The 14517-nt window shown below is 41.1% G+C and overlaps 1 protein-coding gene across 13 annotated transcripts in view; it reads right to left on the reverse strand.

Annotated features, from left to right (window-relative positions):
• Window positions 1-14517, reverse strand: part of TIAM2 (TIAM Rac1 associated GEF 2) — a 260221-nt gene that overhangs the window by 42683 nt on the left and 203021 nt on the right. For 11 of the 13 annotated variants that reach the window (XM_039528198.1, XM_039528204.1, XM_039528196.1 and 8 more), the window contains one exon: window positions 5938-6041. In XM_039528198.1, coding sequence (XP_039384132.1) covers window positions 5938-6041 — 104 coding nt within the window. Of the gene's footprint in view, window positions 1-5937; window positions 6042-10590; window positions 10610-13511; window positions 13609-14517 lie in introns of those variants that run through there. The other 2 variants (XM_039528208.1, XM_039528206.1) reach the window with 2 other exon arrangements.

Below are 14517 nucleotides of genomic sequence, written 5' to 3' on the forward strand. Positions count from 1 at the left end.
GCATCCCTAGATTTTTCAAGGTCTTCTATTCTTCTGTCAACAATACGCCTACATATTGGAGAAACAACAATTGCCAACGTTACATACCACTGCCACTTAAACAGTATTTTAACAGTTTGAAAACGTATTAACATGGAATATGTTAAAAGTGTAACATTTATTGTAAAAAAAAAAAAGTGTATGTATGGGGGTAGGGAGCAGTTATTAAGAAAGGTATAAACTGGGCATCTCAGAGAAAGGAAAACTGCCAAAACTACAGAATTGCCAAGAACAGATGGATTTAAGTGTCTACTTATTTTATATAATTTCTTAGAGCTTATCAAGAAGTTTAATTTTCTGTAACTAAGTAACTCTTTATCTTCCTGTTATCTCATGAATTAATTTTTAGACTGACGGACAGACATAAAACTACTTCAGTTCATTCATCTGTCTCCTGGATGAAAACAATGAATGAAAGATTGTTAGTGTCAATGTAGTACCCCTAGGACAAAAGATGTTCTTGCCCCAAATTAGTATGCACCTATGAAATTCATTTGGATGCTCTCTTCAGTGCATTCTCAGCAAAGATTATCCTTAAGGTTGTTACAGGAAAGAGGCTATATAATGAAAAATAAAAAACCCAAAAAGTACAAATATAAAATCTAATAAGCAAACATACAGATTTGTATTAAGAGTTTAGCTTCGTTAAGATTGTTTTTTGTTTACTTACCTGTTTTAGGAAAAATTCAACGAAAGTTCAAAGGATTCTGCTTCCACAAAACAAGTGATTACATCTACAGCTGTTGTCTGTTGGGAAACGAACATCTCTCTCTCTCACACACACACACACACACACACACGCGCGTGCGCGCGCACCCCCACACCAATAAAATAACCCCAAACTGCCTGTTCCAAGATATGTTCAGAACCACCTACCACCACCAATGTCTTCTTCACAATGCTGTACTCGCATATGTAGCCTCCTCTCACCCCCACACTTCTGTAACATTACATAATACTGAAATATCCTTACAACTGTACTTCCATATAAATGCATCAAACTAGCATACATAGACATGCGAGACAAAGAAAAAAACAAAACAAAAGCAGATACTACACCTTCGGAGGTTGCACTATTTTCTTCTACTAGCTTTTATTAGGAGTGCCTATTGTTCATATGGTGAACAGTTCTAAACAAAAACCAGAAACCACTTCTTTTTGTTCCCAATCATCAAACGTGCACAATGAGGCTACTTTCTAACTTGCTGTCTTTAAAAATCCTACATGCATTAGAAACATCGACAGGGTCGTACAAAGAGCTGTGACAGTAATAGGTACCCTCCAACCAAAAGAAGGCAATCAATTAAAAACCATTTGCAGAAATTGTAGGGCTGTCAAAGACTCGTTACAGCTGTGGTTCATCAAATCAAACTGATCATCTGATTGCCAAACCATTTTTTCAACAGCATCTAGAAAGCCAGGACACCTTCCGTTAACTCTTAAAAATAACGTTAGCATTACTGTATTCCAATCAAAGAGCCCAACTGCAATATGGTCCGGGAAATAACAACACATTATGCACCAGTATAACTGGTAGAGATTTTAGGAAAGAGTCACCAGGCAGCAAACCTGTCTGATCCCTTCTAGTTCTTTTGGAAATAGCAGTGGTACATAATTTAGAAGCTCTCAGTAGCTTATCCCATCCAATAACTGCTATAAATGAATTGTTCTCTGTGTATCAGTATCCTGCTGAACTCTCTTTAATTTCCCATTTTCTGGCATATTTTAAAAAGACATCAGGAATGATTTTGACAAACAAGTCTGTTCCTTTCCTGTTGGCAGCTAAACGTTTCTTGCAAAGCAAAAGTACAAAAATGTTTTCCTTCAAGCAGACTGTGATCTGATTTGCACGTCTCTCTGCACTATTCCTGAACTGTTGTTCTCCCTCCTCTCACACACACTCCTTGGGTAAGATTACAGTGGATGGGTATGCAAGGAGAAGTGGGAGAGGGGCACAAAGAGCCTCCCCTGAGTAGAAGACTGCATCAGACTATCGGCGCCCAGGGCAAGAGCCTCGCCTCTCCTAGATAGGCATGAAAGCTGGATTCAGACAGCAGCATACAATAAATCTTCACAAAAAAGACATAGCAGTTGCTTTGATCCCCAAAGCACAATGTATCTCAACACTCCTAGCAGGATAGTGCACCTTCACATTGCCCCAAGTGAAGCAACAATGCGTTTTAAGGGGCAAATCCAGACCCAGGTTTCATGAACCTTGATGGCTCAAGCCTTAGTACCGTTATACAAGGCACCGGTGAGACCTCATTTGGAATACTGTGTGCAGTTCTGGTCTCCCATGTTTAAGAAGGATGAATTCAAACTGGAACAGGTTCAGAGACAGGCTACTAGGATGATCCAAGGAATGGAAAACCAGTCTTATGAAAGGAGACTCAAAGAGCTTGGCTTGTTTAGCCTAACCAAAAGAAGGCTGAGGGGAGATATGATTGATCTCTATAAATATATCAGAGGGATAAATACCAGGGAGGGAGAGGAATTATTTAAGCTCAGTACCAATGTGGACACAAGAACAAATGGGTATCAACTGGCCATCAGGAAGTTTAGACTTGAAATCAGACGAAGGTTTCTAATCATCGGAGGACTAAAGTTCTGGAACAGCCTTCCAAGGGGAGCCATGGGGGCAAAAGACATGTCTGGCTTCAAGACTAAGCTTGATAAGTTTATGGAGGGGATGGTATGATGGGATAGCCTAATTTTGGCAATTAACTGATCTTTGACTATTAGCGGTAAATGTACCCAATGGCCTGTGATGGGATGTTAGATGGGATGGGATCTGAGTTACTACAGAGAATTCTTTCCTGGGTGTTTGGCTGGTGAGTCCTGCCCACATGCTCAGGGTTAGCTGATCGCCATATCTGGGGTTGGGAAGGAATTTTCCTCCAGAGCAGATAGGCGAAACCCCCCCGGGGGTCTCTGCCATTCTCTGCAGCGTGGGGCATGGGTCACTTGCTAGAGGATTCGCTGCACCAGTCTTTAAACCATGATTTGAGGACTTCAATAGCTCAGACATAGGTTAGAGGTTTGTTACAGGAGTGGGTGGGTGAGATTCTGTGGCCTGCGTTGTGCAGGAGGTCAGACAAGATGATCATAATGGTCCGTTCTGACCTTAAAGTCTATGATTCTAAAAATCAGGCCCCTCGTATCCCTTTTGGCTGGGCAGCCAAAAAAAAAAAAAAAAGGAGGCACTTAGAACTAGTGGCCTCTTCTACAGTGGCTTAAGTAACTGTTGCTATGGTCACCTCAACCCTAAAAAGTCATAAAACTATTTGGAACAGCAGCACAAAGAATAAGAATGCTAAGGGTACGTCTACACTACGGGATTATTCCAATTTTACATAAACCGGTTTAGTAAAACAGATTGTATAAAATCGAGTGCACGCAGCCACACTAAGCACATTAATTCGGTGGTGTGCGTCCACGGTCCGAGGCTAGCATCGATTTCTAGAGCGTTGCACTGTGGGTAGCTATTCCGTAGCTATCCCATAGTTCCCACAGTCTCCTCCGCCCCTTGGAATTCTGGGTTGAGATCCCAGTGCCTGATGGGGCAAAAATCATTGTCACGGGTGGTTCTGGGTAAATGTCGTCAGTCACTCCTTCCTCCGGGGAAGCAACGGCAGACAAGCATTTCGCACCCTTTTCCCCTGGATTGCCCTGGCAGACGCCATAGCATGGTAACCATGGAGCCTGTTTTGCCTCTTGTCACTGTCACCGTATGTGTACTAGATGCCGCTGACAGAGGCAATTCAGCAGCACTACACAGCAGCATTCATTTGCTTTTGCATGATAGCAGAGATGGTTATCAGCCGTTCTGTACCATCTACCATGCCATTGTAAATTGGCAATGAGATGACGGTTACCAGTCCTTTTGTGCTGCACCATCTGCTGCTGTCATAGGTGCCCCTGGCTGAGATCGGCCGGGGGCACAAAAGACAAAAATGGGAATGACTCCCCAAGTCAATCCCTCCTTTATGGTATCTAAAAATAGAATCAGTCATGCCTAGAATATGGGGCAAGTGTACTAGAGAACCAGTGTATCAGAGAACTAGAGAGCACAGCCGCTCCGTGTCAGATCCCGCAGAAATGATGAGCTGTATGCCATTCACAGGGGGTGCCCCTGCAACAACCCCACCTGTTGATTCCCTCCTCCCCCAGCCTTCCTGGGCTACCATTGCAGTGTCCCCAATTTGTGTGATGAAGTAATAAAGAATGCAGGAATAAGAAACAGTGACTTGTTAGTGAGATATGAGGGGAAGGCAGCCTCCAGCTGCTATGATAGTCCAGACAGGACATTAAGCAGTGTGGGGGAGAGGAGCCCGGTATCCCGCTGCTATGATAGTCCAGGCAGAACAGAATCTTTTCTTTACACATGAAAGGCAGGGGCTGATGGAGCTCAGCCTCCTGTTGCTATGATGAAGATGGTTACCAGCTGTACTGTACCATCTACTGGGATTGATCAGGAGTTTTTTACCCAGGCGCCCCCAGCCAACCTCACCGGAGGTCAGCCAGGAGCACTCACAGGCTGATGATGAGGACGGATACCAGTCCTTTTGCACTGCACCATCTGCCACAAGGCTGATGATGATGATGGATATCAGCCATATTGTATCATCAGCCACTCTTGAGGGGGGGGCGAGGATGCTGCCGTTGACTGCTGCAGCATCGCGTCTATCAGCAGCATTCAGTAAACATAGGGTGACATTTAAAAGAGTCAAGAGAGGATTTTTTTCCCTTTTACTTCTGGGGGTAGGTGAGGGGGGTAAATTGACGAGCTATGCCCTGAGCCACCGCGGACAATGTGTTTGACACTACAGGCATTGGTTGCTCAGCCAAGAATGCAAATGCTTTTCGGAGACTGCAGGAACTGTGGGATAGCTTGAGTCCTCAGTCCCCCCTCCCTCCCTCCATGAGCATCCATTTGATTCTTTGGCTTTCCGTTACGTTTGTCACGCAGCAGCGTGCTGAGTCCCTGCTGTGGCCTCTGTCTGGAGATTTTTAAAAAATGCTTTGGAGTTTCGTCTTCTGTAACGGGGCTCTGATAGAACAGATTTGCCTGCCCATACAGTGATCACATCCGTACGGTCCATGCTGGAGCTCTTTTTGGATTTTGATTTCAGACTGCATCGCCACCCGTGCTGATCGGAGCTCCACGCTGGGCAAACAGGAAATGATATTCAAAAGTTTGCGGGGCTTTTCCTGTCTACCTGGCCACTGCATCAGAGTTCTGATTGCTGTCCAGAGTGGTCAGTGGTGCACTGTGGGATACCGCCCGGAGGCCAATACCGTCGATTTGCGGCCACACTAACCCTAATCCGATATGGTAATACCGATATTAGCGCTACTCCTCTCGTTGGGGAAGAGTACAGAAACCAGTTTAAAGAGCCCTTTATATCGATATAAAGAGCCTCTTAGTGTGGACGGGTGTGGCGTTAAATAGGTTTAACGCTCCTAAAACCGGTTTAAACTCGTAGTGTAGACCAGGCCTAAGAGACATTTAGAGAACAGCTAACCAATTTAGGAGGCATAGACGGTGCAGTGATTAACATGCTAAGTTATCTTCTCTTTAGCCTTAGGCTCAAACCCCACCTCTAGGTGACTTGCAAAGATGAATTTGGTGAACTCTGCCTTATTCCCATTTGTCCACGTGGCAATACCATTAGAGATACAACAGCTATGCCCCAGGGATGTTACAGGTCAAGGCTAGCCTCAAGCTAATACTATTAGTCCTTTGGGGTCACAAGCAATAAATTCATTTACTAAGAAGAAAATATATAAATAAACTGGCATATAACCAACCCCCATTTTCTGCAAGCTGCAGAGTGTCATCTTAAAATGATTCCAATTTATTTGTTTGTTATCACTATGTCTAGGATATGCTCTTACCCTGAAAGGTGGGTCAGCCTTCTGCCTGTGTGGCACTTGGTCCAAAGTGCCATCAGTACTGCTCCTCTTCAGACCTGCGGTGACATCAGGCACATTGCTAAAATCTGCATTTGAAGAAAAAACAAAACAAAAACCCACCACAGTTTAGAGAGTTACACATGATGAAAGGGAGAAGAATCAATTTGTTTTCATTTGTAAATGCTCTCTGCTTGTAGTCAGGTCATTTTGGGGGAGGAGATAATACAGTAGCTTTCCCTATATATAACAACACAAGAGGAAAAAAGAAATGGACAAACTTCAGAATGGAAGCTCTGCTTTTAAAAATGCAGTTGGTAAGAAAGAACATCTGAAGTAACATACATATTTGATCTACAAAAATAAATCTCTTCGTTCTTACTAATGGCATGCTTCCTAATGTAGACTCATCAGTCTACAATGCAGCAGTCTGTGCCAGTTGATGGGGATGACCAGTCAAAATGATTAAATGTACAAAACCAATCTCTTTGGATGAACATGCCGTTCTAGGACATGACTTGGTTTTAAATTCCTTAATGGGCCAAAAAGAAAATCTCATCTTAGAATAAGTAACTTCTCGTGGCCTTTGACTCCCTCAACATTTTAACCACTTGTGTTATGCTGAATGTATATATAGCACCCGTGGTAATACAACACACACACCAGGTATAGCCCTAATACTTGCTTGTCTACAGTAAGGGCTTGTCTACATTTAAAGGGTGGCAGCAGCGCAGCTACACCAATGCAGCAGCAGCACCACTGTAGGGTTTCAGAGAAAACCCTACCTACACCCATGGGCAGGCTTCCTTGTCAGCATAGGTACTTCACCTCTGCAAGAAGCGGTAGCTAGGTCAACAGGAGAAGCCCTCACTTGACGTGGCACCATCTACATCAGGAGTTAGGTCGGTATAAGTGTCACTCAGGGGTGTGAAAAATCCACACCCCAGAGTGACGTAGTTATACTGACATAAGTTGCTCGTGTTTTCAAAAACAAGACTAAGCCTTAAGCAGGGAAGCAATTAAAACATCCCTATATGCACACCAGACATGAAGGGGATTCTGCTTGGGTGGGGCCAGATGCCTTTCCAGAATCAGGGCCTCTGCTAATTACCTGCTGAGGGGAGGGACTGTCCCCTTAATTGCTGTATAAAATGCTCATTATACTAACTGGTGCTGTACAGAAACGTTAAATAGAATACCTCAGGCAAATAATAAAGGAAGAAAGAACTATAAAAAAGTAAATAAGATAAAATTAAATGAGAGACAGTTAAAATTAACAGAACAAATAAATAGGCAAGCATCAAAACTCCCACCAAAAAATACAGGAAAAGACAAGGAAAATAGAGCAGTCAGGCATGAAGTAGAAACATAAATCCCATGAGAGACACTATGCATCACCCCAATCAGTTTGCTTGAGTACTCTACCCCCCACTTCCTCACATGTATTTTGTCTTCTGAGTTTTAAGATTTTTTTTTAGTGCAATGACTATGTCTTCTCATATATTTATACAGCATTTATTGTTAGCACAACATGGCCTGATTGTGTTTGGGGGCAAAGGGTGTAACCACAATTTAAATTTTAAATAATTTTTTTAAAAAGGTTACAATTAGGACTGTCAAGCGATTCAAAAGAATTAAGCGCGCAATTAGTTGCACTGTTAAACAATAATAGAATACCATTTATTTAAATATTTTTGGATGATTTATACATTTTCAAATATATTTATTTTAATTACAACACAGAATACGAAGTGTACAGTGCTCACTTCATATTTATTTTTTATTACAAATATTTGCACTGTAAAAAACAAAAGAAATTGCATTTTTCAATTAACCTAATACAAGTACTGTAGCGCAATCGCTTTATAATAAAAGTTGAACTTACAAATGTAGAATTACATCTCTACCCTGATATAACACTGTCCTCAGGAGCCAAAAAAAATCTTACTGCGTTATAGGTGAAACCTATCGAACGTGCTTTGATCTGCCAGAGTGTGCAGCCCTCCCCTCCCCCGGAGTGCTGCCTTACCACGTTATATCCGAATTCATGTTAAATTGGGCTGCGTTATATCAGGGTAGAGGTGTATGTACAAAAAAATAACTGCATTCAAAAATAAAATAATGTAAAACTTTAGAACCTACAAGTCCACTCAGTCCTACTTCAGCCAATCGCTCAGACATAGAAGTTTGGTTACAATTTGCAGGAGATAATGCTGCCCATGTATTGTTTACAATGTCACCTGAAAGTGAGAACAGGCGTTCACATGGCACTGTTGTAGCCGGCATCGCAAGATTAGCACATCTGGCATGTAAAAATCTTGTGATGCCGGCTACAACAGTGCCATGCGAATGCCTGTTCTCACTTTCAAGTGACATCGTAAACACTAAGCACTCAGCATTATCTCCCATAAATGTAAACAAACTTGTTTGTCTTAGCAATTGGCTGAACAAGATGTAGGACTGAGTGGACTTGTAGGATCTAAAGTTTTAAACTGTTTTGTTTTTGAATGGAGTTATGTAACAGCAACAAAAAAAATCTACATTTGTAAGTTACACTTTCACGATAAAGAGATTGCATTACAGTACTTGTATGAGGTGAATTGAAAAATTCTATTTCTTTTATCATTTTTACAGTGCAAATATTTGTAATAAAAATGATAATACAAAGTGAGCACAGTACACTTTGTATTGTGTTGTAATAAAAACCAATATATTTGAAAAATGTAGAAAAACATCCAAAATATTTAATAAAATTTCAATTGATAGTCTATTGTTTAACAGTGCGATTAATCACAATAAATTTTTTTAATCACAGGTAATTTTTTTGAGTTAATCGCATGAGTTAACTACGATTAATCAACAGCCCTAGATACAATAAAGTTTCAGGGAAGGAGCCCATTTTTGGAATATTACATCCAACTAAAAGTTGGATACCATATGAACACTGGGAATGAAGGATATGGCCTGCCAATTGGTCTGGAATTTGTATCCTCTTATTTCTTCCTTTTGTGATGAAAGCAAAACATCCTTTGATTGTGCTCCTGTGTGCCATCAGAACTGGTCCCAAAAATCAGATAAGCAGAAGAACATCAGTCACATGCACACCCCTCTCCCTCCTGACCCCAAAATTAAAAGAAAATTATCTTGGAGAATGTCACATTTACAGATGAGAAGAGTTTTAATATTCAAGCTATCTCCACTTGCAGAAACTTTTTCTGCATCAAATGGAACCTGAAGTAAACAATGAAACACAAACTATACAACCTAAAATTTGTACTGAGCCGCTCTCAGCACCCATAATTACCAACAACTCCAATGGGAGCTATAGGTGCTCAGCACATCTTGGGATTTGGCCCAATGTGCACAAATGTTTTGATAAGCTCCCTTCCTAATTATATTACTTATGCTATGTTTTGTCAAGCTGGCAGGCAGATACATGACTCATCATCATTCAACAGAAATGATAATGTAACCACCACTAGAATTGAAAAGAAAATATGCTTCCTAAATCAGCTATTTACTATTAATTATTCAATTAAAGCAGGGCAGATATTGACTATCCCATCTGTGCACTGAAAAAGGCAAATACATGTGGAGTGTCCAAGAATACCACACATGTAAGGAAATCTCAGTCCTTGCATCTCTGCATTTATACACACACAAATCAATATAGAAGTTATTCAAAAGATTGTGAATTAAGATACAATGGAAACTTATCCCATGCAGACATCTGAGGCAGCAACATTCTTATGCTACATTCCTAGTCAGGAAACCAAAGGAAATCAACTTGAATATGTCAACATCAGCCATCCGGCAAGCGACTTCATCTACCACAAAGAAACCATCAACCAATGTAAATGTCACAAATCTCCTTTGTCCATTTAATTAACAAAGAAGTCTTAACTGCATTCCAGTCAGTGCTGTTTTTAGGAATTGATCCTCCCACTGCAAGTTATCAAGGGAATCAAGTAACTAACAGGGAACCTTGTCTCTAACTATCAGCCTGTTAGAATCTTTTTTTCACAACACTTCAGGTCTTATTATATTTCAATTTTTCTGAACAATTTGAAAAATTGGTAACACTCATTGTCAGCACAAGTGTTACCAAACATCAAGAGTCTCGTAGCTGGGGAAGCCTCCCCCTATCCCAAGGGGATAATAGAAGGCGGCATGTTTCAACCTGCCACTCTATTATGGATAACAGCCAATTGGTGAAAAACTTCAGCAAACGCCATATAAAAAGGAACAGATGGCACAGCAAAATTAGATGTACCCAGTCTGACTCCCCGAACAGGCTCAGAGTGCTGTGGAGACAGCATGCTCAGCTTTGGGGAGTGGGAGAGGTTCTCTGCATTGCTTCACACTAGCTTCCTGTCAGGTTAAGAAGCAGTCCTGATAGACTTCAAAAGGCAGTCCTGGCAAAAATGTGGTGACTGCAATGAAAAATTCCTCAGTAATGGAGGGTGTAAATAGGAGAAATGGGCTGTTTGGAAGGGAGGGCTGCAGAGGACTCATTCCCAGGGAAAAGGATTAGATATAACAGTCTTCATCAAATTTGGTAAAAGGTTAACAAGCTCTTACGCTCCTTAAACATAATTGATAAAATACTTAAAAGATTTTTAAAGGAAATTATTTAACTCTTCAAGCACTCCTGAAGAATAATCATCATCTTCAGCGCCTTCTGCTAACAGATTTTGTAGCTAAGCAAATTTTGGTCCCCCTTCTCCTCTTATATCTCCTCTCCAACAAGAATCCTGTCTTCCTCCCTGCAGGTGGAAGGGGAAGTGAAGAACAAGCAAACAAAAATACATACACCTACCCCTAAACAAACCCTCATCTACTGTGGAAGGGAGAAGAGCAGAAGACTCATGAAACAGACTGGGTACCTCACCATGAAGACTCGATTTATCTGAGGAGCACTTAGACCAGGGGTTCTCTACCTATTTACCATTGTGGGCCTCAGATGTAGCTCTCTCTGTGTTATGTGGGCCATATCCGCACAATATATATACACAACCTAAATGGCCCTGAGGATGTCAGGTGTGCTGATCAGGTTGCAAGTGGCCCGGGGGCTGTGGGTTGAGAATCACTGACTTAGACACTACCTTGACAGGTGCTATGGAAAACCCTAAGATAGTCTGCTTGTTTGTACTGAAGCCTTTCATCACTTGTGCATTACTTAGGACTAAAGAAGTTAAAAAACTTACTAAGACCAAAGGGCCTGATTGTCCTCTTTCACTGATTTTACATGGGTGTAACTAACGCTGGAGTTTCTCCTGATTTGTACTGGAATGAGAAGAAAATGGATGCTTTAGACACCTTAGAAAAGTTTACAAGCGACAGACAGAAACAATTGTGATGGACTCATTCTAGTTCCTCCATGGCAGATAGCCAGATCTCATTAACCAGCTGTAGTGTGATAGGCTGTTTGCAGAAATATAATTGTTGCCTCATGAAATGCTACTATGCTTGCTCATTTGAATCCAGTCCAGTTCTATAGTACCTGAAGAAAATTTGGTGGCCTATCTAAAATGAGATGGTGGTCCCAGTCCAGTTCCTAGCAGATCAAGTAAAATCATTATCACAGTTGGTACTAATTTGCACCAGTCGGTAGTAGTTTCAGCAGAGATGTCAAGGTGCGAAAAGGCATGGGGACTGAAACATACACTCACCCTTATAGATGATGGCTTAGATTGTTGGCTATAGTACACAATACAACTCATGAGGGGACTGGGAGTACAAAGATAGTCATTGTGCTTCCCCGACTTTGGGCTGGCTGGATGCCCAGCCAGTGCCTTGGCATAAATTAGAGCAGCCTGTGAGCTGCTTAAAGTTGCACTGGCTGCCAGGAGACCCAAGCTACTGATACTGTAGCCTGGAATCTGCATCCCACACTCTCAGCAGAGAGGGTGAAAGGGGAGTGGTGTAATAATTGCTACATAAGCTCTATTCCACTACAGGATACCTGAGGTGATGGGGAACACCATCCCTATGCCCAGATACTGCTGCTAGCACAAAGCAAAATAGCTGCACTGCATCAGAGTATCTGAGCTGGTTTCTGTGAGACACATGAGACATGGTTGGGCAATATATCTACATAATGGCATTGTTTAGAGGCATAGGATAGATAAACTTGCTGGACCCACATTTCAGATCATTTTTATTTGCAACTTGGCAAAATTATTATATTGTACTATATATTAAGAATTAGTAGTCCCAGTCTGTTGTGCAGGAAACAATCAATTCAACGAGTTTCTTGAATGATTGTGCATCCTTTAGACACTACTTGTAACACAGCCAATATTTAGCATAGGATTCGTTCTCTCTCTCTGGCCTGATCTATGACACAGACTTTCCATAACATGGAAATTAGAAACTGCTTTTGTGTAAAGACACTAATTCAGGCATACGGAAAGCAGCTTTTTTTGTTTTGTTGTTATTCTCAAGAATCGCCAGTTATGAAAGCCTGCATTTCCTCTTATTCGTCTAGCAAATGTTACTGCTAAGAGAAAGGCAAGGTTCCAGAAGCCTGGAAAGAACGTTTCCAAAGTCTCTGGTAAAAGTCATTGTATGGCCATAGTCAAATCTCAGGAAGGTGTAAAGCCTTGGTGTACTTACTGCCTCAATATCTATTGAAAAAGAGTCAGGGAGTGGTAGATGAAGCATTCCACCATAGCTTGGAGAGCAGAAATATCAATGTGGTGAACTCTAACAATGCTCCCTTGGAAAGTAGAATTCATAACTTCAAATTAAATAGTTCAGCCTGGCTGATAATGCATCTTATTCTACTGAAAAGTAAAACTATTTCATATTTTCAACAGTAGATACTCTTTTGCAATAAAATTACAAGAACTTAAAAGAGCATATTTACTTTTGATTAAAGCATGTATCTTCTTATCCTCCTTCCTTCCAAATTATAACCCTGTCACATACCTGAATCTGCATTTAAATGGAAGGATGCACAAAGGTGTTGTTTGATCCAGAAAAATGTCTTATAGAGTAATTTACTAGAGAAACTTTTTAGAGTTTTGAAAGAAGATATTTGAGTTTAACAAATATTCACTAAAATACTTAGATCTGATGCAAGCAAAACTCACTAAAACGAATGAGTTTTGTCTACATCAGGCCTGAAGAATAAGGCCTTTAACTTCTTTGGTCCATATCATTTTCCCAGTTATCTTCACGAAGGGGGCATTCTGCATGGTTTCTCCCATCCTGCCTGAAGTCAGTCATCTCTACATCTTCCTGCCTAGGGGCCAGAGAGAGCCTTCTATGAAAATTGTGATTGCAGCTGGGAAGGGGTGGGAAGAGAAGGCAAGGCTCTGGGGGGAGGCAAAGCACACCTGTGGAAAATTCAGCAGACAGCTAAGCCATAGCCTTAGGGTGCATTAACTGTTCAAAGCCCTACGCTGGGAAATCCCCTTGTGGGAAGGAGATGTGTCCAGAAACTGTGATGACTAGGGAATTCTTGTTAATGAGGTTTCAATGGACCTTTGCTGCAACAGAATCAGACAGGAGGCAGACAGCCCAGGTGCTTTACACAGAAGCACAGAGCTTACATCTGGATGCCACTCAAATCTTTTGTCAACCCCAGGGGATCCACTGAGTTTGGGAGCAGAATCTGTGGGAGTCATGTCTGTTTGTGGGTAGAGATGGGGCACATTCTGTTCCCTGAAGGAAAGATCTCCTGCTGAGGTGGTCCTCTCCTACGGAAGAGAGGGTGATCAGGTTTCTGTGAAGTCAATCCAGATAGAAAAATTGCATAACCTGCAACACAAGTAGTTATGCACTAAATGGAGAGAGAAGGGGAAGCCTAGATTCCCCTAGAAAACTGAACATTAAAGATATTACTAGTCATTATCCTTATTTCCATATGAAGACTTCTTACTCTAGTACCCTGTCCGTACACGATGCAGCATATGAAAATTACTTATTCTGAGTGATAGCTGCTCATGATGTAAACTAACAACTTGGAGAAGAGATTTAAAACACAGTTCAGACAAGGCACCTCCTGAACAGGTTTCTACCTTAGAGCCAAATCCTGAGAGTCTTTGGGCTCTCTCGACTTCAAGAAAAGTTGCAGGAGCTCAGCAAAAACTTAACAATTCTCAGGTATGAGGAGAACAAGTTATAAAAACACAATAGGTAAGTAATTTAATTAACCCAGTTACTTTGCAACTAAGTTTTTCACTGTTCTTTGGATTGGAGTTTCTTAAAGTATTGCCTGGAGAATTATTATAAATTTATGAGTTGTACTAGCCAAAATAACTTTCAAAGCAGATAAAAAATTACAGAAGCCAAAATAAACATGGTTATATGATACGGTTCACAATGTCAAAAACTAAACTCAACATGGGATGTTACATTTTTCAAGAGACAATAAATCAGTTCAGTTAATTCCAGGCTCTCTTACAACCTTTTTACAAAGGCAAAATTTTATCTTAGGTTTACAATAATGTGGGCAATCATCAGCATGGAATGACGGATTCTTAAATGTAGATCGTTATTAATTTCCTATCAAGTTTATCTGCTAATAGAATTATAGAACCGCTCACATTAGTTCAA

Source organism: Mauremys reevesii, linkage group 3, assembly GCF_016161935.1.
Source record: "Mauremys reevesii isolate NIE-2019 linkage group 3, ASM1616193v1, whole genome shotgun sequence".
NCBI lineage: Eukaryota > Metazoa > Chordata > Testudines > Geoemydidae > Mauremys > Mauremys reevesii.